This window comes from Lycorma delicatula, chromosome 8, assembly GCF_047948215.1.
Source record: "Lycorma delicatula isolate Av1 chromosome 8, ASM4794821v1, whole genome shotgun sequence".
In the NCBI taxonomy this organism is placed as follows: domain Eukaryota; kingdom Metazoa; phylum Arthropoda; class Insecta; order Hemiptera; family Fulgoridae; genus Lycorma; species Lycorma delicatula.
This window is the reverse complement of record NC_134462.1, coordinates 136,444,757-136,469,573: the sequence shown is the minus strand read 5'-3', so window position 1 is coordinate 136,469,573 and position 24,817 is coordinate 136,444,757. Positions and strand designations below refer to the sequence as shown.

General features: G+C 33.2%; 1 protein-coding gene across 3 annotated transcripts in view; it reads right to left on the bottom strand.

The window, feature by feature from the left end:
* Positions 1-23,858, bottom strand: part of LOC142328647 (peptide transporter family 1-like) — a 61,308-nt gene extending 37,450 nt beyond the window's left edge. For all 3 annotated transcript variants that reach the window (XM_075372527.1, XM_075372526.1, XM_075372528.1), the window contains exons 1-4: positions 23,608-23,858; positions 14,992-15,068; positions 8,815-8,893; positions 1,202-1,343 (exon numbers count right to left, since the gene is read on the bottom strand). In XM_075372527.1, coding sequence (XP_075228642.1) covers positions 1,202-1,343; positions 8,815-8,893; positions 14,992-15,068; positions 23,608-23,647 — 338 coding nt within the window. In that variant the 5' untranslated portion in view covers positions 23,648-23,858. The remainder of the gene's footprint in view (positions 1-1,201; positions 1,344-8,814; positions 8,894-14,991; positions 15,069-23,607) is intronic.
* Positions 23,859-24,817: the final 959 nt, after the last annotated feature.

Sequence of the window (24,817 nt, the reverse complement as noted above, 5' to 3'; positions counted from 1 at the left end):
TTAAAGATTTGTATAAAAAAAATTATATTGTTTTAAAAACTCTCTTGATTCTGGTATTGACCTGCATCATCTTATGACCAGATGAACTTGGAATATCTCCGACCTTCCACAAATTTGATTAACTTGAAATGTATGATGTATGGATGCCAATTGTTGAAGCTACTTAAAAAAAAGTTATAAGCTGATTTTTTTTTTTAGGTCAGATGTGAAAAAATATTGGAGTAGTTCTGTTATAGCATTTATTTTTTGGGGCTTATGATCGTAGAAGTCAAGAGCCTTTAGCATTATGATTATCCATTTTTTATTGATGTAGTTAAGATTCGTAGCTATATTGGCAATTATTGCCATTCTTCTATCCAAAGGTTTTTTTTATAGTCATAATTACTGAAGAAGTATTAATGAAACATGTATGTTTAAATACTAGGGCAGAGAAGTATTTTTTAAAATCATATCTTATTTGTAAGGCTGAGATTTTCGACATATATCTCTAAAAAAAAATATAACTATCAACCTATTGATTGTTCTGTGCTACTGGAAGAATCTGTTACTTTACAGATGTTGCTTGGTAGTACATTATGTGACGAACCTATAATGATAACCATTAATGCACGAGTGCAAAGAAGGTTACGATAACGCCAAGGGCCGTGTATCATAAAATTTACAAGAGTGCATTAATGGTCATTATAGAGTTTTACATACCATATTTTTTTCTACGGCTGAGAAGATATTGGGATTATTGATTTAAATCAATAACTGTACATTGTTTATGGGATTTTTTTTAAATGTAAAAATACATTAAACAGTACATTTTTGTGGCAATAGGTTATTAGTAGTCGATTGGTGTTAAAGACATTTCTTCCTCAGAATTCTGACATAATTAACAAAAGGTTAAACAGTGTAATAAAGAAACTTAGTTATTTATTTATGTACTTTCAAATAATTAGAAACGAGGTTAATTATTAACCTCTGCTTGCAAACCAGTAAATCGAATTAAAATCAGAGTAAAAAAATAGCTGATTGATTAAACAATACGTGCTTCTACCACCTTATTAAAATGTTATAGTATAGTCGTAGAAAATATAATTTGTGATTGCTAATATTAATGTTTAAAATTTGGTGTATTAATATAGACTGAATAACCCTGATAGAACCAATATTATCAATTGGTACTGTTAAATGTTATTTTAATGGACACGCTTACCTAAATCTTCCCAAATAAGAATCTGCTATTACAGCACCAACAAGTGGAAAAAAATAGCATAGCATGACAAATAAATGAAATATAATAGTTGCTGCGTTTTCACTGTATCTAAGCCTCTTCTGTAAGTAAATTGCCAAGATTGCTGTAATGATATGAAATAAAAATAATTATTTTTTCGTGGTTGAACTATCCATACCATTTTTTAAATGCAAAAAAAAAGTTTACCATTTTGCAGTTTTATCTTTAAATAGTAAATTTTTAACAATTTATTTTAAACTGGTGTTAAGTTTTATAAACTGATAAAGTTAAGATATGTTAGTTTGTATATTAATATGTGTTTTAACGAAAACCTGTGTGTTTAATAAATTCAATTAATTATATTACTTTCAACATTTTATATTAGTACTGTAAGTAATTGATGGTAAGAAAAGTACAACAAAGTAACTTATAAATCTTACAATGTGCAGTAATGAAGTAACAAGAAACATTATTATGTTAATCATATTATAAAAAATGTTTTGCTAAGAGTAAATTTGATTCAGGTGGCTTCTTGTCTTTAATCGGTCCCTAATCTTGTATTAGGTATATCTTTTAAAGTTGTTAATTTCCCGCCTAGACAGCACTAGGCGGGAAATACTAGCTATAGCTCTAGAAGGGAAAGTAACCCTTCTAGGTCCAATTTGAGTACATGTGATTTTCACCAGATCTTGGCATTTTGACACCTAAGGAACCCAAAAAGGCAGATTTTCAGATGTTAATATCTCCAGAACTACTGGACTGATCTTGACCAAACTTGGTGAGATTACTTCTATATATGGAGTGTTGATACCATTAAATTTTTAATGTCACCCTCAGTATCTCAAGGTTTCTTCTAATTAAGGTCATATTTTTCTTAGGTGCATTTGTTAACGATTAAAAAATAACAATATTGCAAAATTGCACTCCACCACAAAAATGCTCTAAACTTTGAAGCTTTGATGTGATCCCTATAATGGTTGTTTTTCATTGTGGTTTCTTCTATTGTCGTCTAATTACACATATAAAGTAATATTTTTTTTAAATTGGGAACCCCAAACCCCACCAAGCAGCCATTCCCAACCAAAAGTCATGCATTTTTTAACATTTTTCTTCTTTTTTTATTGTAATTAAGACTGCTTTAAAAAAAGATTTTTTATAAAATTGAACTTTGGCTCCTACTTTGGGGTTTGCACGAAAAGTAACAAACATGGTTGTGTGAGGTATCAATTTATACACTTTGAAGGGTGCTGAAAACAATTTTAATATGTAAAATTTTTTGTTGAAATGGTAGCTTTTTTTTAAGTAATACCATATTTGAAATTTGTGGTTTTAACCTCAAACCAATATTATTATCTTGAAATTATAACATGGGATTTTTTCAATATCTCAATAATATATTAATTATATTTTATTTATAAATAACTGCATGACAGGAAAGTCCTACAACTTTGTTGTCAGCTTTTTTCTTTTATTTATAACCCTGTTATGCATATTTGTAATTACATATTTACATTTTAGTTATCATTTCCATGTATATAGAATTTACTTCTAAATAGGTTAAATGTAAAAACAAGAACATGGACCCCTAAAGTAAAATGAAATAAAGTTGCTAAAACTTTATCACTTTTTGGTAAATTGAAGTTAATCAGAAACTTTATTTGTGTAGCTATTAAAGCTAATACAAGTTGTGCAGTAATCTGTCATATTTATGAGGTTATTTGTAATCTTATTTTATTTATAATTTTGTTAATCTAGTAGTATTTTAATGTTTTTTTTAAATTATATATTTTATTGTGTTTATTTCATTTTGTAGTAAATTCCTACTCTTTATAATTAAATGTTTTGTGTTACATAGAGCCGTTTTATGTTTGTATAAAAAGAATGATTTTTTATTTTTTGTTGTCCGTCATGATGGATTGTGTGAAAGTCATTCAGTAATTAAAGATACAAATTATTCTGGAGTTAAAATAGTTTATTTAATCAAGACATTTTTTCAATTTTCAACATAACATCCATCAATATTAACACACTTTGAATCAGCTAATTTATGCCTCCTGCAAATTTAGCAGATTTCTTTGATGTCTTCATTGCATTAACCCTTTGCAGTCCCTTTAGAGTAAATAACCAACTAGCCTGGAGTCAATTTTTTCACTGATATCACAGTCAGATCCAATTTTCATACCAAGTTAATCTGATATTTCTGTTTTGTCTGAAATTTAATTTCCCTGCAATTCCCAACATTTATTTTATTACATTATGACACTTGGAAGTTTCTTTTTAAGGTAATAGATTTATTTTCTTACTTGTAAAATTATTTTATTAAACCTTTAGTTAGTAAAATTTAAAAAAAAAAGTATAATAAAATTGAAGAAAAAAAAAATCGTAAAATAATGCAAATCACCATTAATTACATCATATTTTTCCCGTACCACATTATAACAAGTATCACCGAATGGCTCACTTCCTAAAGCTAAGTCAATATGATGATGAAGTCTGCATTACTCATTGAAATGTCTTCAATATTGTCACAAACCGGCAACCACTAACCTCAAATTCACTAGATCCTGAAGGCGAATCAAGAGTATTTTCATTAACTGCTGGATCACTGTCATTTTCATTACTAAACAGACTTTTGGAATCGTCACTAGAAAACTCATTCGTAACATTTTCCAATTTGAAATCACTAATTCGATTACATCAAGAACTTCCAGCCATCTTTCATACCTCAATTTGTTTATTTACAATTTAGACAAGATGTCAGAACACAGCCTACTAGAAATATTATTGTATGTGCGTTTGTTTTCAAACGCTGGCTTCACATTATTGATAAGCATGTCACAGTAATATGTGCTGTTTTATTGTTCTCTGAACTTGTAGAAAATCTACTAAAAGAGGCCTTTTAGCATCCCAAAAGATTGTTGCCATGATTTTTCCTGCTGAAGATACGATTCTGAACTTTTTTTTTTAACTCTTGTGCTTCCTCTCCAAGCTCTGTCTTTTTGATTCCAGTCCGTAAGAATACTGTGCAAAAAGCATCACTTTCCTGCTGGTACCATTGTTTCAGCTCTGTGCAAATTCAGTCTTGTCTCCTCATGGTGATCTGTTAATTCCCTTGAAACCCATCTTGTTATATGGCGGTACTTGATCTTGATGTCGATAAAGTTATGAATTGTACCAAGACTTACTTGTAACTTTCAGCTATAATCTCAGTTGTAATCCGTTGATCTTCTTGATTGGGAAAGCCTATTTGAGTTTCAAGTGTGGAGTTGTAACTTCAATTGGATATTCAGAACGGTATTCATCAGCCACTTAAGTTCAACCGTACTTAAATTTTTCTACCCGCATAAAAATTTCTGCAGTTCATACAATTTGTCCATTTTTTTAGTCATATGAGAGTCAACTTAACTGTATTTTCACCTTTGGAAAGCAAAATCGGATCACAGCATGTTGTTTAACGAATTCACAAGTTTCAAGAGAAGTCATCATAAGATGAAATTTTGAAGTTATAAACAAAACAGTTTTACATAAACAGCTGACCAAAATTCATCACAGGATTACTAAATTACTGTAATAGTGGAGATTTCAAACATGTCAGTAGGGTATTTTTAATGCTTAAAAATGGATGAAAACTTCTTAATAGCTTTGCTAGTTTATAAAATCTCAATTAGTATAATAAATCCAGTGTTAAAAAGAATCAACCATGCATTTTGGGTAAGCAGCATTTTTTCATCATGTAAAAAGAGTCAAATCTGAATTTAAATTTGAGTTTTCCGGTAAACTTTTTTTACTTATTTATGAAAAATTTCCATCAGAGCTTTTTTATAGAGCTTCACAAATAATTTGACCTACTAATGCTTATAAATTTCTTTAATTTCTGAGGAGTTTTAGCACCATAAAACGAAGTAACTAATGGGTATATAAGTGTATAAAAATAATATATTCTTTCATTTTATTATTTTTTTTTTATATTTTAGGCAATTCTTTATTTATATATTTAATTATAAATATTATAATGTATTAATAAATTATTGTAACTACTAATAAATATTAATTATATATATATATATATATATATATATATATATATATATATATATATATATATATATATATATATTGTCCATTTATACAATATATAAAGTAAGGTAGTCATAAGTGCTTTTTTTTATTTGGTATCCCGTAGTACTTGTATCTTTATCAGTATCAGGTTCAATATCTTCTTCAGGTGAAACATCATCAATATTTTTTTGGTAATAATGAAGGCGAGTCATCTGCCCTGAATTTTTTATTCATTCTGCTCTCTACATTTTCACAGGTTTCACCATTACAATACAGACAGATGATTGAACACTTCAGTTCTGTTTATAATGCATCGATTGATTGTACAGATTTATCTTACTATGTACTGCGATGAATTCTGTTCACCTACTAGGTTCAGTAGATTTGGATATATTTGGTCATTTAGAAAGAGTTCTACTACAGTTGCTAATTGATGAGGACATTTTTCAGAAGTTGAAATAAAAAAAAAAATTGATTTTAGACTTTCTTAACTGCAGTAATAAAACCTCATTGAGAGCTTTTCAACAATGTATCATAAATTGTTCTTATTTTCCTTGGTTCTAGAATTATAGCCAAATAAAATTTTAATTAATGAAATATTTGGATCTTACAAGGGGAAGGCACATCTGTTCAAATTTGACTTCATCCCCTTTTTTTTAATTTTTTTTTTAATCTAACTATATTCATTTATTAATTAACCTCTGATTGTAAAAAAAATTAGAATAAATAATAATTCTGTAATAACAATAAAAAATGAAAATTATCAGAAGTTATTAATGAAATAAAATTTTATGTACTTTTGATTTAAAAAAAAAAAAATGGTGTATGTAATTTTATAGGTGCAAGGAAGTCATGTGATTTACACATCACATTTTTTATTATATAACAAAAAGTTATTAATAAAAGTTGTAGATAATATTATTATCTTTAAAAAAAACTCTTACAAAATGTTGAGTTATACTTTTAAAGACAAACAAAAAACTAACTAAACCCTTATTTTCAAGATGCCCCCCCCCCTTTGAAAACTCAAATTTAAATTTAGGTTTGATCCTTTTACATAATAAAAAAAAAAAATTGCTGTTTACCCAAAATGGACAGTTTGATGCTGCTTTAACTGACAAAATGGCTTACTTAAAATGAAGACTTTGTATAATGACAAAGTTTAAACTATGTATCTTTTCAACTTATACAAAAAATTACTTAAAAATAATTGAAAATTAATTAAAATTTAAACAAAAGTATTATTCTGTGAATGAACACAATTAATTTAAAATGATACTTGAATTAAGACTTCCGCTTTCATCCAAGACAATGAATTTTAACATTCAGTTGTTATCTATCTGACTTAAGTATTCTTTTTAGATTTATTTTTTAATTTTATTTATTTAGTTATGCTTAACATGGTTAAAAAAAATCCACTAAAGCAGTATTTTAATTTAAACTACTTGATAAAGATAGATATTTATTTTATAAAAATTAAACTAATTATTAACTAATTTAGAAGGTTGGTTTGTGTCTTGCACTTTCTTGAAGTAAAATAATCGAACTATGTACTTCAACAGTGTTAAAATAATAGGATATTGTTTTGTGTTATCTTACATTTGGAATTATGCTCGTTTTAGCAGACTATTAACTGAAGATCAAATTTTGCAATACTATTTTCAATGAGGCAGTCGTAGAGCACATACATCTCGTGTTTTCCATTGTTATGTAACAAAATGAGTTTGGAGACTTATTAATTGATTGACTTATTAAATTCAAATGATTACTACATTTTCGTAGTAAATATTTCTACGTTTCCAAGAAACTTGGCATTTCATCAATCTGTTAGTATTGAAAAATGCTAAAAATAATCCCATAAATTTAATTTTCTAATTAAATTAATTGTCTTACCAGACCTTCAGACAATAAAAAAGTTTCATTTTCTGAAAGAAATGTAGAGAGAATCCTTGACATCCATGATGTTATATAAGTACTTAGGGTGTGATATTTATTTAGAAAGTGTATACGAAATACATAAAACTTTCTAAAGAACTTATTTTTTGCCTAAAAAAAGGAAAAGCCTTTCATTGTTGGTTAAAATCCTTTTCCTTTTAATTATCCTTAATCTTTTCTTTCTTGAAAAGATAGTATGTAATTAGATATTATGTGATTATTGCCACTGAACCTCTAGTAGCTGGTGAGGCAGCAAACTTTTGAACTGAGATTTACTTACATGACAGCTGTGTTTATCAAGATACTCTGTTTCATGACCAGGGATTGCACAAAAAGCCATGCCGGTGGCTGAGGTGCTTATCTCTATAAAGTTGAACCTCTTACTTATAGAATCTAGAAATCTGGTTTTTATTTGTAAACGAGTAGTAGCCTTTAGTATAAGTTAGCTTATAATTGGCATAGGTTCCTATATCAAGGAAACTATAATGTTTAGCCTCCAGAACCACTGTAAGGTAGTGGTTCTGGAGGCTAAAAAGAGAGAGGAGATACTGAGAGTGACCTTGCTCTACATACTCACTCCCTTGATCCCTTGACACTTTTAACTTGGAAATTTAATGAAATCAGTACCTCATAAATAGAACTAATCTGACCAAGTTTGGTCAAAATCGGTCCAGTAGTTCTGCAGATATAAAGTGATTAACATCAGATACAAACACATTAACATCCTAAATATTTCCATCTGATTTTTTGGGTTCCGTAGATGTCAAAACTTAAAGATCTGGTGAAAATCACATATGCCCAAATTGAACCGATTACAGTACTTTCCCTTCTAGATCTATAACACTATCTAGACAGGAAAGTAAGCCGGAAATACTATTTATTTATTAATTTAAGCATCCATCTTTTCTGTTTTTCAGTAATCTCTGTGGCAGAGTGGTAGTATTTCTGCTTTTTATGCAGAAGATTTAGTATTCAAATTATGTTTAAATTTGGTTTAATAAAGTAAGGCAATTTTAATTGGATGTTTGCTGGTAGTTACGCAGGAACAAATAAATAAACTATAGATGTATAAATTATCATAATTATATATCTGAAAATAAATTATGTATTATTAAGGCAGTATCTTAGACTTAACAAGATTTAAATATTGAATCGCTTATTAGACGTTTATAAAAAAAAAAAGTAGCATCCCAATGCCTCAAACCCTACAATCATGCTGTGCCTTAAAGCATGTTATTGTTATGTTTAATTATACCATTTTTATTATCTTTATCATATGAATTTTATTATAAATGTATTTTTTTATACCTGCAATAGTATTACATATTTATTTTACTGACTCTTTTTACAGTTACTACAATAAATTATTTTGGCTTAACAGTATTATAATAATAATAATAATAGTCTGTAAAATTATCATCAGCTCTGAGTGTTTTATTAATGTAACACTGATTTTTATTCTTATTTAATTTTTTGTTAACCTTGAAAACAGATTAGTTTTGCTATATAAAATTGTTATTTGGTTTTTAATGGTTTAAATTTAGCTGAAAAGTAAAACAAATTTTCTGTTATTCACTTGTTATATTTATCATTCTACTTACTTCTCATGCCGTAATATGAGAACCTTTCACATAGTTCATTTGATATTATGAAAAACACTGCCTTTGGATATTTTATTTCCTGCAACAAAAAAAATTTATTAAAACGTCCTTCATTTTTATTATATAAACTTGTTGAATATTCCTTTATTGTTTGTGCTTGCACAAACAAAATACACACATTTTATCTTTCTTATTCTGCACATTTGTTTGTGATATAAAACAAGTAATTTAAAAATAGTTTGCCATAAATACATTTATATAATGAATGTCATCAAGTATGGTATATAACAAGTTTAAAATAAATAATGAAATAAGTTTAAAATGATTAATATTTTTAAACATAAAAATATTTCTTTGATGTATGTATATATATATATATATATATATATATATATATATATATATATATTAAAACTTCATCATTGTTTGTGTTGCCAAACACAAACAATGAGCTTTTTTGATCTCCATAACTTTTTCATAATAGTATATCGAATAATTCTTTTAATTCAAGATTTGGAGTATCTAACAGTCAAATTTTTAGTTGGGAGCATTACTAAAAATGATATGTTTTTGCAGTCCAGCAAGTTTCTGAATGATGCCGCTATAAATTGGTATTTACTCTTAGTAGTTTTATAGCTGATCAATGTTTCAACAACATGATGAAATATGTTTATATTTCATCCGAAACATGAACATGTTTGCGATGAAGAAATATACCCCCATCTCACTTTTGATAAAAACTTGTTGAAACTGCACATATATTCCCTTTATTTTGTTACTTTAGGCCTATTTTTTAGGAACCATCTGGTGCAAATTTTTTTAACTTAAGATGAACTATCATTTTGTGTAGGAGAACCTTGAAATATGAGGAAATGAATTGTATAATCTGTCAGTAGTGTATTGTATCTATTCTTACTGTTGATTTTTTACATTGTTACACTATTTCTCTTGAAAATGAAGAATAAAGTGAGTTATGCAATTTTTAATGAACAACTATTGAAAAAATTAATCATTATGTTCAAATGATCAGTAAGATATTAGTTCTCCCAGCCAACTATATTTTAATTGGCGAAGAGATTTAAATGATTTATAGTTTTCTAATTCTGAAATGATAAACCTAGGCTGTAGATTAACGTTTTTACCACTTTTACATAGTAAATGAGAAAACATGAGGATAATTCAGAATGGCAGCCATTAGATACAAAAAAAATCTGACAACACAGTTCCGGTAAAGTCCTACAATTGTGGACAGAGTACACAGAGTAAAAAAAAATCTGATGCGCGGGGTACACACACAACTTAATTTAAAATATTTATCATTTTATTTAAATATAATATTTTTCTTTTATTTAATTCAATGATTTTAACTAAAGTGTACGCGCGCCTGCTTTAGTTAAAATCGTTTAGTTAATACCGGTATTTAATTCATGCAGGTGTTGCAGTACTATCAGTGACAGTCGGAACTAACTAAACTAATTTAATTTATAAACTTACATAGAACAAATTTCGATTGTACGGTTGGCAAACCAGTGTAGCCGCAAGGCTTAACGTACTAGGTACGTTAACCCCACAATAGGTAGGTAGTCAACCCTACAATCGAGTTCAAGACCCAGCCAGACCGAGTTACTTTTCTGTTTAAATATTATTCATTTATTTAGTTCCACCGCTCATCTGTGACATCACAACATAACAGATGATTACAACAGCTGTATTTCAGTGCTACCGACGTTTGAAATATTAACTAAATTAAATAAAATAAATAGTTCGTAATTAAAATTAAAAAAATAATTGGTTGGAAACTGTGTGTAATTTTTAATTTCCCTAAAAGGAAATTTCCCACAAAGAAAAGGGGAAATTCCAAGATGGCAGACTGCAACTAGTGCTCCTTGTGGTGACAGGAGGTACTATTAATGCATTATGCCCACTTAATACCCCCATATACAGAAGTAATCTGACCAAGTTTGGTCAAAATCTGTCCAATAGCTCTGGAGATGTAAGGTGATTGAGGTGAGGATAAGTTCGACACCAAACACACACGTACATACGAACCTGAGTCATAGGTTTTTTTTTGTTATAGAGATGGAGGAATCCCATTTACGTGCGCCAAAGCAGTGTCAGACTCGCTAACAGGTTTTGCAAGAAGTTAAGTGTGTATGTGTTTCTGCGCACTACCAATTAAACCTCCACCCCTGGGTTTCCCCCTTCTGGGAATCGCTTTGCAGCATTTTACTTCAGGAAAGTGGGAAATGCCTGCACACACAATCTGTTACCACAATCACAACTGAAACATGAAAACACACACACAACACAACTCATGCAACATCAAGGATAACACCAACACAAGGAGTAACAAATCACACATCACAACAAGGAAAAAACACATGTAACACAGGAAATTTTAACCTGTTTTATAGGTAGGATATTTTGAAAGTATCAAAAATATTGAGAGTATATATATATATATATATATATATATATATATATATATATTTGTTTATATAATAAATAAAAATGTAGTGTTCTACCTAAAAATGTCAGCTTTTGCAAAGGATCATACTTGACTGAATAACTAACTACAAGGATAAACATTAGTGTTTTTTTTTTATTTACAAATAAATGTGTATCAAACAGTCTTCCTCATATTTTCTGGTTAGAAATATTTAAAGTAATATCATTCTGTTTATAATGATGGCAGAATGTGTAGTGCATCATCTCAATGGCTTGAACTATGAAGCTTGATCACATGGTTTACTGATGTTTCCCTTTAATCACATATGTTACAATAGTCACAATATCACTAGATGGTATTAAGAGCCTGTGTGCCTGCACCCTACTGACTAAAACTGCTATTTCAATTTCAATGTTCCTCTCCATGCGGGGCTGGGTTTGCAATTAAGTATAGCACAACCCCGGGGGTGCCAAAGCAGGGAGGCCCAGAAGTCCCACAGCTTTACCACCGCTGCCCAGCCAAGCAAGCACAGAAAGATGACGGCTTCACTGAGGGCTGTCCCCCTTACCCGCTCAGACTATTGATTACACTTCTGACTCTGCATTATGATCTAGAACTGCAATTGTACTCGCCTTGAAATTGATACTCACATGCTTGAATATCACTGACATCCTGAACCTTCCTATGCAGCACTATATACAAAGCTGGACACCACAGAAAATTCATCACTGTGTGTTAGGATTACTCCAGTAATATTGCCTACATCTGTCCGACCAATAATCGCCATAGATCTTTCTCTTTCCCATTTAACGCATTGGAAAAAGACATGTTCAGCTGTGTCCCTCTGACCACAATATTGGCACTCCGGATTCTTTACCTTGTGTCTTCCGAACAGGTAGGCTCGGAATGAGCCGTGGCCGGTCAGGAATTGGGTGAGCCAGTAATTCAGCTCACCAAATCCCCTCCCCATCCTCGGACCGATCTTACCTATTAAACGCCGCGTTCATTCGCCTTTTCGCGAGGTGACCCACCTTGTCTGCCACTCTTCTATCAATTTATGTTGCGCGTCTTCCTTGTTCATCACTTCATCAATTTTTACCGGAGCTTGAGCCATCTGCTGTACAGTTAACACCCCAGCAATTACAAACAAAGCTTCAGTTGACACCTACGAATAGGCACATGCTATTCGTAACGCTATTTTTCGTTGTACTCCCTCCAAGTAATCCCATTCCTGTCACTTCTCAGAGCTCTGTGCTACACTGTCAACATATATATATAATATGTTCTATAATGTAGAAATCGCTACATGTGAGTACAGTTTCCTAATTGAGACCCGCGGTCCAGTAGTTGTTCTCAGTAGTCTATTTAGTCTTTGTATCACTTGTTCAGATTTAGTACTATCCTTCTGTGGTCTAGCCACATCCCCGGATATTTTGTATTTCTGACGAACTGGACCGGGCGGGCCTTCCTCAGTCACAATCGGAATATGCCTTATAATTCGTCTCCCCGTCATAGAGATCGCCACCGTTTTTTTGTGCGACAGCCGGAGTCCTCTAATTCTCATCCATCTATTTACCGTATTTAGTTCCTCATTTGCTACTCTCGCTACGTCCTCCTCCTTCTTTGCAGTGACCACTAGCGCAAGGTCATCGGCATAGCTATTGCTTGTAGGTTCTGGGTATTCTAAGCGCAAAATCCCATCTAACGTAAGATTCCATAAAACGGGTCCTAAAACTGTGCCCTGAGGCACCCCACTTAACACATTGAATTCAATCTCACTCCTGCCTATTTGGTATACCAAAAATCTTTCTTGTAACTATCTCTGTATCATTCGTCTGAAATATTTCGGAATATTGACCTTCATCGCTTCAAATATTGCTTCCCACCTCAGGGAATTAAAAGCATTGTATACAGCCACTAATATGATTAGAGGAATTAGGCGCGTGCGCCATGTGCCCTTTGCCCCGTAGTATCAACCAATTTCATCACCTTCACTGCATCCGTCGCTGATTTTCCAGATCGAAATCCAAATTGCCACTGGCTAATACCACCTCTCTCTCCAATTTAGGCCCGCAACCTCGCCTCTAAATCCTTTCTAGTAATTTACAAAAATTGTTTGTAACGCAAATTGATCTATAAGGAATTGTAGCTCCTGACTTACCTGTATTGTCTATTAAAATCAGTCTTGATCTTTTCCACAAACTTGATATAAAATCACCGTTCAACATTTTATTCATTACTTCCAACATTGTAACAGGCGCTTCTTCCACCAGTATCGGGACGACTTCTACCAGAATGCCGTCCTGATCCGGACTCTTATGCAGTTTCATTTTATTTTCCTGCCTGCAGTCTTTAATTCCTGCATAGTGAACACCGGTATTACTCTATTTAGAACATTATTACCACTCGGTATTTCACCACTATTTCCTCTCTACATGGATCTACTTTCTTCGGAAAGCGTACATCTATTCACGCACCTTGTCTTCTGGTATCACAGGCAATAGTCTACCTAGTCTTCCGGAAACTAACTTGTACCTCTTCCCCAGGGGTCTCTATCGATATCTTCGCAAAGGTCTTTCCAACACTTTCTCTTGGCTTTTTTGATGGCCGCTGTATATTTGGATCTAGCATCCACGTAATCTTTTTTGGCCTCATCCTTGCAAAGTTGACATCTACGTCTATTAGCTCTTTGTAGTTTCCTTCTAGCTGCCCAAGCTCTTTTACGTAAGACCTCTAGCTCAGGTCCCCACCAATACGTATGTCTTTTTTCGGGCACTTATACCAAGACTTCTGCTTTGTCACATTCTGTAGTAACAATTTCTGTTAGTTCTTCAGGGTGTGTTACTTAGCCACTTTCTCACCAATCACCTCCGAAAAACGAACACCCCGCGCCTCGAGGTGATAGTTCTATCAGGCTTAACCATTCTTGGTGTCTTTGGGGTGTCATTCGTTACACGAATATGTATCCACCCAAATCCGGGATCGGATTTGGAGGGGTCAGGAAGAGCTCGGGATGCAAAGATTACAGGGGGTTTTGAGTTAGGAGTTATGGGAAGGGAGCTAGGATGGAAAAAAGGAATTCCCTTACAAACTTCCTCAACACTTAGAATTATTTGCTCACCTTATATGAAAAATAAGTTTATAGTGAACCTTATTGTTAATGGTCGATCCACAAAAAACTCGAATAAAAAGTTAGTCCGTTGTTCAAAATCTTCAGAACTTCACAAACACATTCATTAACACTTAACTGAAACTTTTCAAATGTCCAAATCAACAAAAACCCCAAAAAACAACAAAAAAGGCAAAAAACCACGGAGCGTTCGACACTTGTTTTAAATTAATGTTGTATGGTCCTTTATGAAAGCTGTGTATAATGACTAGCGAAGTTGTTTATAATCTATCTTGAAGTGTTTTTATGATGCATTTTTGCCAAAGTTTACGTACAATTTCATTACATAGTGTTGTTCCAAACTCGCTTGTTTTTTTTTTTTGTGACAAGGCATTGGAAAAAAAATGCACATGAAAATAGATAATTTATTTTTTTTAACAAATTTAAACACATGTAAATTTTATCATGGCAAAATCAATTTTAGTAACCCACAAACATTTTTCATTAATAATAAAAAACAATTCATATATATATCATTAAAAAATCGTTAAACTAACAATGAATTAGATTTATTTATTTTATTTTATTATTTCACTTATTTAAACCAGTAGATTCATACCTTCTCTTTTTCAGTTTCGTTATTTTCAATTTGCCTTTCATTGTTTTTAACTGCATTTGATGCAACATGATGTAATTCTGCAACACACATTAACATGATAAAATTTCATTTTATTTAACATTGACAAATTCTTTTATTCTAATTAAGTTTTGAATTGAAAACTTCTTTATGGACGACATTGAAATTGCCTGAAATGTCAGGCTCCGAGGTGAAACGCTCATTCGGCTAAACTCAGGGGAGCCGAATTTGTCCGAGCGAAACTGTCAACTGTGCTTGGCCCCTGAACTTGGCTGTGTTTCGTCTTAAATTAAATACATTTATAATTGTTCGGTGTACGAGTAGTTAAATCGTGTATTTACTATCTTTCAGTGTATACGTTTAGTGCATCGTCGTTTTAATACTGAAAAATATTTCAGTCATTGCGTGCGTTCGACAGAAAATTTTAAGGTACAATATAGTAACAGAAATTATAACAAAAATGCTCTAGATTGTATCATATTTGCTATCATTCCGGCGATTATACTGTACCTTAAAATTTTCTGCTCAACACGTGAATTCAATTCAAGTATTTTTTATATTCAGGGTGATTTACCAGGACGTGCAGCTCATTCTAATTGTAAAAATAAAGAAAAAGTGCTTCTAAACATAGTCCGGAAACGCTTCGTTAACGATTTACGACTGGCGAAAAATTTCGCCAAGATTTCATCTCCTCCACTGAAATGAAACCGTACAGAAATTCTTGGGACGCAAAAATGTAAGCTAATTTGATGGTTTCATATGAAATTTGAAAGAAAGAACTGTAAGTTCAGTAGCTTTTTAGAAAACCGACGAAATGCAAAAAATGGTAATCGAAAAACGCACTTTTTTACGTTTGACTTGTAAAAACTTTGTTAAATTGCCAATAAACATATAAAACTCTTCGATAAAACTTGTAGGAAATTTAATTTTAAACAGAATAGTTTAGATAAAGTATAAGGAAAGCGAGCGCTTTCAAGGAAATTTTTTTTTTTTTAATTTTTTTCTTTTCATTCTGTATATATTCAGGAATATTTTCAATCTCATAACTATCCGTCGCTGTATTTATGTAATGTTTTTTTAGTTATCTCATAATTATTATTTTCATCTTTTTTGACATCTTTATCGTACGCGAAACACAATTTATTATTTTTATTCGCTTCAATGTTTTGAATAGTGTTGGCCGTCATCAACCGCTTTAACTCAACTCATATTTCCTACCGGAAAGGTCGACAGGAGGAAAAAAATGATTTTTTAATCGTTTAACTATTACCATAAATTGATATTAGACACGACATCGCTTTTTAGGAAAAAAATGGAATGCAAAGTTGGCAGGAGTCTATTACTCCCTACTTTATCGCAGAACCTGGACAGAGTCCCTTGCTGCTGGATCATTCTAATCGGGCTTGTTTTTAAAAGGGTTATTTTTTAATCTCGGATCTAATTTTTCAAGTTTTGTCTATTATTATTTTAGTGAATTTAAGACGGATTTAATTGCATTCCAATCCGTTGTTAAACCAGCGTTATCGAACCCATTTCATGGGCCGACCGCGGAAGGCTAGGCTTATAAAGCCTGTCCTCCCGACGTAATTCCCCTTCAGACCGTCCACTGAAGTCCTTTCGGTGCCAATTCTTTAATAGGCTAGCAGGAGTACGCCACAACGGGGCACTACCTGTAAGGAGGGAGCAATGCGTCTCCTTTTCCGGAGGAGTCGCAATTGCTAGGTTATTTTATCTTACTGTAAGTTTTGAAATAGGAGAGGTTGTGTAGAAGCTCTTCATCCGCTTCTGGTATGGCTGCCCTTCAGGACGCATCTCTGCTGGGCTCTGTTCCGGACTCCAGTCCGTGATGTTGAGGCGAGTGGTTGGTCTTCCTTCTTCTTCCGAAGACCTCTTCTTTCTTCTTTGGCCTGCACTTTCCAAGAATTGGTAGTAACCGAAGTCACATACCATTAACCTTGGAGTTCCCGAAGCCCCGAAGGGCAAAAAATAAAAAAAAAAATAAATACTAAACGTATAATTTATTCGCATTAAACTCTAAACATAATCGCCCGCAAGTTACAACGTCGTCGGCTCTGTCTATTATAATTACACATTACATTAGATTCTCCACCGAAATACGTTATCAATTGTGTAGCGGGGTGTACATTACCTATACTATCAAAATAGTCTACATTTTTATTGGTTTTTTTTTATTTTTTTTTTAAACAAACCCATTGCGTACCGCGACCGTTTGAAGTGTCTAAATTAATTATAGCGCGTTCATATTTTCTAATCTTTTTCGGTAAAGCGTCCAGCATAAAAACATCTCTAAAATGTAAAATTTTTAACTGTTTCCCGTACTTGATCAATTAATGATCGTATAAAGCATGTTTCGGTATTGAATCGATTATTTTTTTTATTAGTACCGCTGCTACCTTTCTTTAATCTTAATCTACTGCCGTTTTTCGGTTTCACTCGACCGCTAAATTCAGATTCAACTTTCATCGCATTAGTTACCGCGTAAGCCGCCACTCTTTCAGCTAAATTGCTATCCGGCGCGGTTAGCGTATCCAAGCTCTTTCAGCAAGTGCTTTATCAGCTTGAGATCTGGTTTTATTGTCTGAATATTTTGAATAAGCTTCATCATGCAGTTTACAAGCTTCATCCGATGTATTTATACCTTTATCACTAGCAATATTTGTTTTGGTTCCGCCTGGCAGCTGATGAGCTGTGAGTCTGCGGGGAGATCCAGTCGAACGAACATATGATGTTCGACTGCCCGGCTCTTGGGTGGTCCAGAACTCAGTTTACCCTGGAACTTATAGGTCAAGGGGAAAATTGGCCGCTCACAAGCGGCGAGTCAATGTGGCGAGAGCCGCATTGTCGGACCGTGTGGGAGTTCCTTGATGCGGTTGCTTCGTTCAGTCGACATCAGTAGAGTTTCCCTAAGGGAAAAAACTCCTACCGCGCTGCTGCAGGAAGCTAACCGAGAGATATGGCCGGCTACCGGCCAGATTAAGGCTCCAAGCGCTTTATTGGTGGACAGGTACTTGCTGGCTGGCATTCAGCGGCCTAGGCGTGGCGGTGAATTGCTGTCTTTGATGAGATAAATTTAATTATTGATATTCATATATGTTTAGTAGTTGACGGGGTGCGCCTACCCATTTTAGTGATATATGACAAGTGGGCGGTGGGACAAGCGAGCGAGTGGTGTATGGTACCACGCTTATTCCGCTCATGCTTTTAGGTTAGCTTTAGGAGCTAGTTAGGACACTGTTCGCTAAACTGTTTGGAGGCTCAGTAGCCGTTTGCGGCACAGACATTCGGTCTCGTGCTTTAGAGCGACCGAATGGAGTGGTGGCGGGAGAAATGCCAAGCAAACCGGCATACCTTTATCACCACGTTTCAACCTCTTATCTAATTCCGTACCGGGACCGCAATAATTGTAACCCGGCAAATTTGTTTCAAACGGTAATAAATCTACCGCTTTATTGACTATAGAACCGATAATACCGCGTCATTTCTTCTTATTTTTCATTACCTTAATATCTATATAAATAAACATTTACGTATTTTTCATTCAAATCGATTAATGATATAAAATCGAAACGGTTCATTAATGTATTTTAAATTAGCCGAGGTACAGATTCTCCCCTCGGCCTTTTTATTATAAAATTCAATTAATTCTTTTGACTCTACGTATCTAAATTTAACAATAAACACCATTTTTTAACAGCAATATTTTCAGGATGAAGATTCTTTAATGTATCACTCATCGTATCGGCCGGAATAACTTAATATTTCCACCAAATTGATGAGAAATGCCAGAATTATTCTATATTTCCACCAAATTGATGAGAAATGCCAGAATTATTCTATATTTCCACCAAATTGATGAGAAATGCCATAATTATTCTATATTTCCACCAAATTGATGAGAAATGCCAGAATTATTCTATATTTCCACCAAATTGATGAGAAATGCCAGAATTATTCTAAGTCCTCGCACGCTTTATAAGGGGGACAATCTTTTTTACCCCCCCCCCGGAATCTTTTACGGCCTGGGTCCTTCTGCTGACCTCCCTTCCCCCAAAACCTTTTGAACCCCTGTGGGGTCCATTTTTGACCCACAAAACATTTTTGGAATCCCCACGAATTTTTGAACCTATTTTCAAGCAGATACATTTTACCTAACCCCTTCAAAAAACCCCGGACCCTTCCCTTTTGATCCCCCAAACCTAGGCATGTGGGGTGTCGAAATACGAGGAATTTGATACGAAGAAGATAAAAATATAGATGCGGCGAAGGTCACCTCCCGTGAAGGAAGGAACCGACCGAAGTATTTCCGGATTTCGTGAAGCCCCGCAACGAAAGGTTACAGACGTTAAAGGAAAGAAACGCATCCGACAGGTGTATTCCGAAGATGAGAGCTTGTAGGAACTAACGACTCTATTAGGATTAGCCGCTTTGACGTTTAAGCAGCATCACGGTTCAGAACCGGCGAAATATATTTACAGTCACGAGAAGGAGTCGACTGCAATATACAACGGACTGAAACAGCTGTCGTAAGTGTCCCCGCCGCTAACCGTGATCACCCAAGCCACCCAGACGGATCCGCAAAAGGAATCGGATGTCGAGGAAATTTTGAGACGTCACCTGACCGATGAAGAACTTCTTGACCTGCTTCAACGCAGGTGGCCGTCTGAAATACCGAACAGAGTAAGACAGAATAAATCTGTTGATGACGAAGATAGGGCATTTTATTGACTCGGCTAACAAGCCGCGGGTGGACGTTAACAACCCGAGGGCGCGAAGATTTAAAGCAGACGACATGTCCAGAAATATTTCCTCTCTTGTGGAGGAAGATGCAGAGTCAGCTCACCACAACAAGTTCAGGATCTACTACTGTAATCTTATTCTATCTTCACCGTTTCTATTTTTATAATAGAATGTAAAACAACGTTTGGATCTTTGATTCGTCGATCGAGATCTAACCGGTCGTGAAAAAATTTTTATATGGCAATAGTGTGAAATATCATTTGGATGTAAATTATTATTTAAATCTAATAAATCGAAACGATTTGGTTTTTCAATTTCACAGACTTTTAAAGGTCGAACCTCCTTATCATCATCCGTTAGCGTATATGCATTATATAGAAACATTGTTGGCGGATTCAAATTTTTTAATATCTTTTATCTCGGCTGGAAACGTTAATGCTAAAGTCATATCTATCTTGTAAATCGACAGTATAACTGTATCTAAGCGTTGTGGATTATTACCGGTTACATGTATTGATAAAATAGCCCACTTAAAGCAGACAGCATCATAATTTTTAACAGCCTTTCTTTTTTTATTTCATCGGGTAAATCTATATATGAAGAACCACATAGGGGTTTAAATTTATTTATACGCAACAATAAACCGTGGATACTGATTAAAGACCAACCGCTGGCCCTTTGCCTTAAAAATCCGACACTTCAGCTAATAGTCAAACGCTTCATCCATAACTTGATCTAAATCATTACACTTATATACGGGTGTATTTTTAATTTTAAAAGCAATGTCTTGACTATCGATTTGGTCACCCGACTTTTTTTTCATATGTACATTCCAATAATAGATTAAATTTTACAGCATCCGTTGTTATTTTAAAATGTTAAAAACGCAATTTCTTATACCGTTTAAAAATAAATAAATATCTTTATTCGTAACGCAACTTATCTTTGGATTTTTCTAACTTACGGGTGTGAAACATGGACGCTTGGGAAAGCAGAAAGAAGAACACCGGAAGCAATGAAGATGTGGATTTGGAGGAGAATAACGAGAACAAGCCGGGTGAATAGGAAAAGAAATGATCAAGTGTTAGCAAAAGTGAGTGAAAGGAGGTCCTTGCTAAATGTTATACGAAGAAGAAGAGCGAAATTGATAGGACATGTAATACGACATGACCGGTTCTTGACGAATATATTTGAGGGCTAGGTTTTGGGTAAAACCCCTAGAGGTAGACAGAGAGCGACCACCATCAATAATGTTAAAGAAGAGACGGGCCTCGGTTCGTATAATGACTTGAAGAGAGAAGCGGAGATGAGAGTGACGTAGCTAAATCGGCAATGCGTAGCTTTTAGTGAATAGTGAATGATGATTTTTATCGTCTACGTTTTTATTATAATATGCGATTAATTTTTTTTAAACGCTTTTTCTAAAATTAAGAAAGAATTTGCCTCGCAGATAGCTAATTTGGTTTGTTTTTGAGCGGTTGCACAATTATCGTCTAAACATACACTCTTACATAATAAATGAAGAAACTATAGTATAATATTATATTCATGTTATTAAATATGCTACTGTGCACGCGCGCGAACATATTAATGTACATTTAATGAGATCAAAGATCAAATATTGTAATATCTAACTAAACCAGTATATATATATATATATATATATATAATATAATATATAAAACAATTAATTATGAATGATTGACAGCTGCTATGGGGAATCCCGGAGTCATAGACAGTCGACACATAAATATATCATAAAGGCAGCTGTTCGATAATTTTTTTTCGAATTAGTCAGTTGTTTAGTTTCACCTTAAATATTATTTATTTATTTCTACCGTATGCGAACATAATTGTATTTATAGGAACATTGCCCGTTATTTAATGTTTACCGCGCAAGAGACGTTTACATCGACGCCATCAGTACATTAAATTCAGAATATTACACGTTTTCGCGTACACTCAAAACATTAAAAATCAACAAATAAACAATGACGATACATTAAATTCACAATAATACACAACTTCGCATACATTAAATAACACAACAGTCATTCCTTTCTTTAATGTATATTGTGTGTGTGTGTGTTAGAAGCAACCGCCTATAACTAAAATAAATATCAGTGGGCTCTTTTGTACAGAATAATTACTATTCAGAGCTCTTTAATATAGGACAATTACTATAATTACTGCATTTAAATATTTTCGTTCACTCGTTAAAAAAAATAAAAATAAATCGGTCACCCGTTATTTTACTTAATTAAATATTGCATAATGGTGTTTAATCCTTTATTTCCATACGTTGTTTTATTTATTTTTTGTTCGGTTTATTTATTTGTTAAAATTTTTTTGTTGACAATCGGGTTTTTTAATTTTTATAATTATTTTTATTATTTAACACTTTTTAGTGCTCATCGACAAAAATTCTCGATTTGAATACTTATGGATATAACGTATTTAACTTACCGAGCCAAATGAGGAAACCGTAAACATTTCAATTGATTTTTTTAATTGGCGTGTACCAGTCCAAATTTACAGATTTCTCAAACGATTGAATTTGTCGACAGACTTTTTATCCTGCGGATCATACAGCAATCTTTTGGAATCTAAACAGCTAATGGCTAAACTCTCCGATCGTCTCGCGCGACTCTGTTCTACGTAGGCCTGGGCCCTTGGCAAAGGTGTAGTGTTTCTCGTTCTACGACAGTTCTATCTAGGGTAGTCCCTTGTAGTTTATTAACCGCCACAGCCCAGCACAATATTAGCGACAGTATACGCCGTTCCGCTTTACCCTGTCCCGTAAAGTATGAAATTCGACAACAGTGGGCTTAATCCGATGCCGGCAGCATTATCTCTAATCTCACCGTCATCAAACTCTACAAAGACCGTTTGTGGGAGCTCGCCGGGCTCAAGCTGGTCTCAGCGTAGCGCAGGCCACTTGATTTTTCTCTGTTTAATTTTTGTTCTGGTTCGATTTCATCGTGATTTTTTTTATTATATTAGCAAATACCCCGTTTGAATTTTGAAAATCGGACGATTGTTTGCAGAGATATTAAAAAGAGCATCTCTTTGCACCTGCCAAAACAGCGCCCCGGTGGAACCCAGTTTGTTACCGGGTTGATAGTGATGATCGGTCTAGCCTCGGACGACGTGCTCGCATCACTTCACCGCACTAGCCTCACACGCAGTTCCCTCGGGAAGCCCATTATTATTAAACAGAAATATTTAAAAAAATTTAATTTAACGTAAATTTAATTCTCTTATTTTAGTAATATTATTCATTCCATTGATTTAAACCGTTCAGGTGAAACCCGCCTCGCACAGTGATAGAAGCTCACAGTTCATTAATTCAATTCATTAAAGTTTGTGCTTCAACCGGCAAATCTCCACTGCTATACGCGTACACACGCACGCACACATACACACACACACACACACACACATATATATATATATATATATAATTATTATTATTATAAAGCTATGAAAATCCTGGTAACGTAAGGATTCCAACGGGGGGGTCATACGTCTAAATCGGTTCAGCTGTTGACATACTACGGTGGAACAAACATGCATGCACCCTAAATACATTACACTCGTTTTTGGGCAGTCGTGTAATTAATTGACATTTTTTTAATGTAACTTTGTAGTTAATATTAATTTTTGTTAGTTATAACTACGGTATATACTAGTACATATTTTTATATTTATTAAAAAAAAAAATTTTATGAATGAAATTAATGCCTGTAAACCGACATATATGAAGTAACAAAATAATTGATAAATATGTTATTTTCTTAATAATAAAATTAATTAGTAATTAGGTAATGATTGTCGTACCTGTTTCTGATTTATTGTTAAATTCATCCGATGACTCCATTCTTATTTATGTTTATTTTTTATTTGTTAATTTTTTAAACGTATGACAGTTAAAGCCTATATTAATTTTTAATTTTAATAAAAAAAAATTAATTCCGTGAAAACTATAATTTAACGTAAACGTTAAAATTAAAAAAAAAATAAGTGTAATAAACAATGTCGCGTTTATAAACCCAAACTGCGTTCAATGATGTACGTCGCGTCGTTAGACTGCTAGCAACTGACTGACTGTACGTAATATAATTATCACATTGGTTGCAGCATTTTCTTGTAACGAGGACACTTATTTGCTTTTTACAGTGATAAAATGTAATATAATGACATAAATTTAAACCATTATAAAAATAATTGATTTTTGTGTTCGTCATATTATTTATTATACTTTTATAGAGTATATTAGTTAATTAAATTAATATAAATTCCTTTTATTTATTTCTATGACCGGCGCCACATCAATCTTTTCAACCGTATTAGTAAATTATTGAATTTTTTTTTACATATATTGTACTATATTACTGTAATACGTACAGACTGTTATTCGATAAGAATTCTAACGTCTGAATTTAAAAACCAAGATAAATTTTAAATTGGGAACAAAAAGTGCTAATTTGGTTTTTCTACAAAAGAAAATTACAAAACGAAAAAATTTGATTGCATAAAACTAAACGATTAGTTTGATTGTTACATAACCATTACCGGACCCAAGACTAGAATACTAGACTCTCTCTTTTTCCTGTTTAGCCTCCGGTAACTACCGTTTAGATAATACTTCAGAGGATGATATGTATGAATGTAAATGAAGTGTAGTCTTGTACATTCTCAGTTCGACCGTTCCTGAGATGTGTGGTTAATTGAAATCCGACCACCAAAGAACACCGGTATCTACGATCTAGTATTCAAATCCGTGTAAAAATAACTGGCCCTTATTAGGACTTGAGAACGCTGTAACTCTCGACTTCCAAATCAGCTGATTTGGGAAGATGCGTTAACCACTAGACCAACCTGGTGGGTAGAATACTGGCCTAGGGTCGCTAGAGATTAGTAAACACAATTACTAGTCTCTAGGGATTAGTAGACGCTATACACTGGTAAGCAGTATATACCCAGGGATTAGTAAGTAAATAAAATATATATTTATTGCATACACAAAATTCTAGCGGTGTGTTAATCT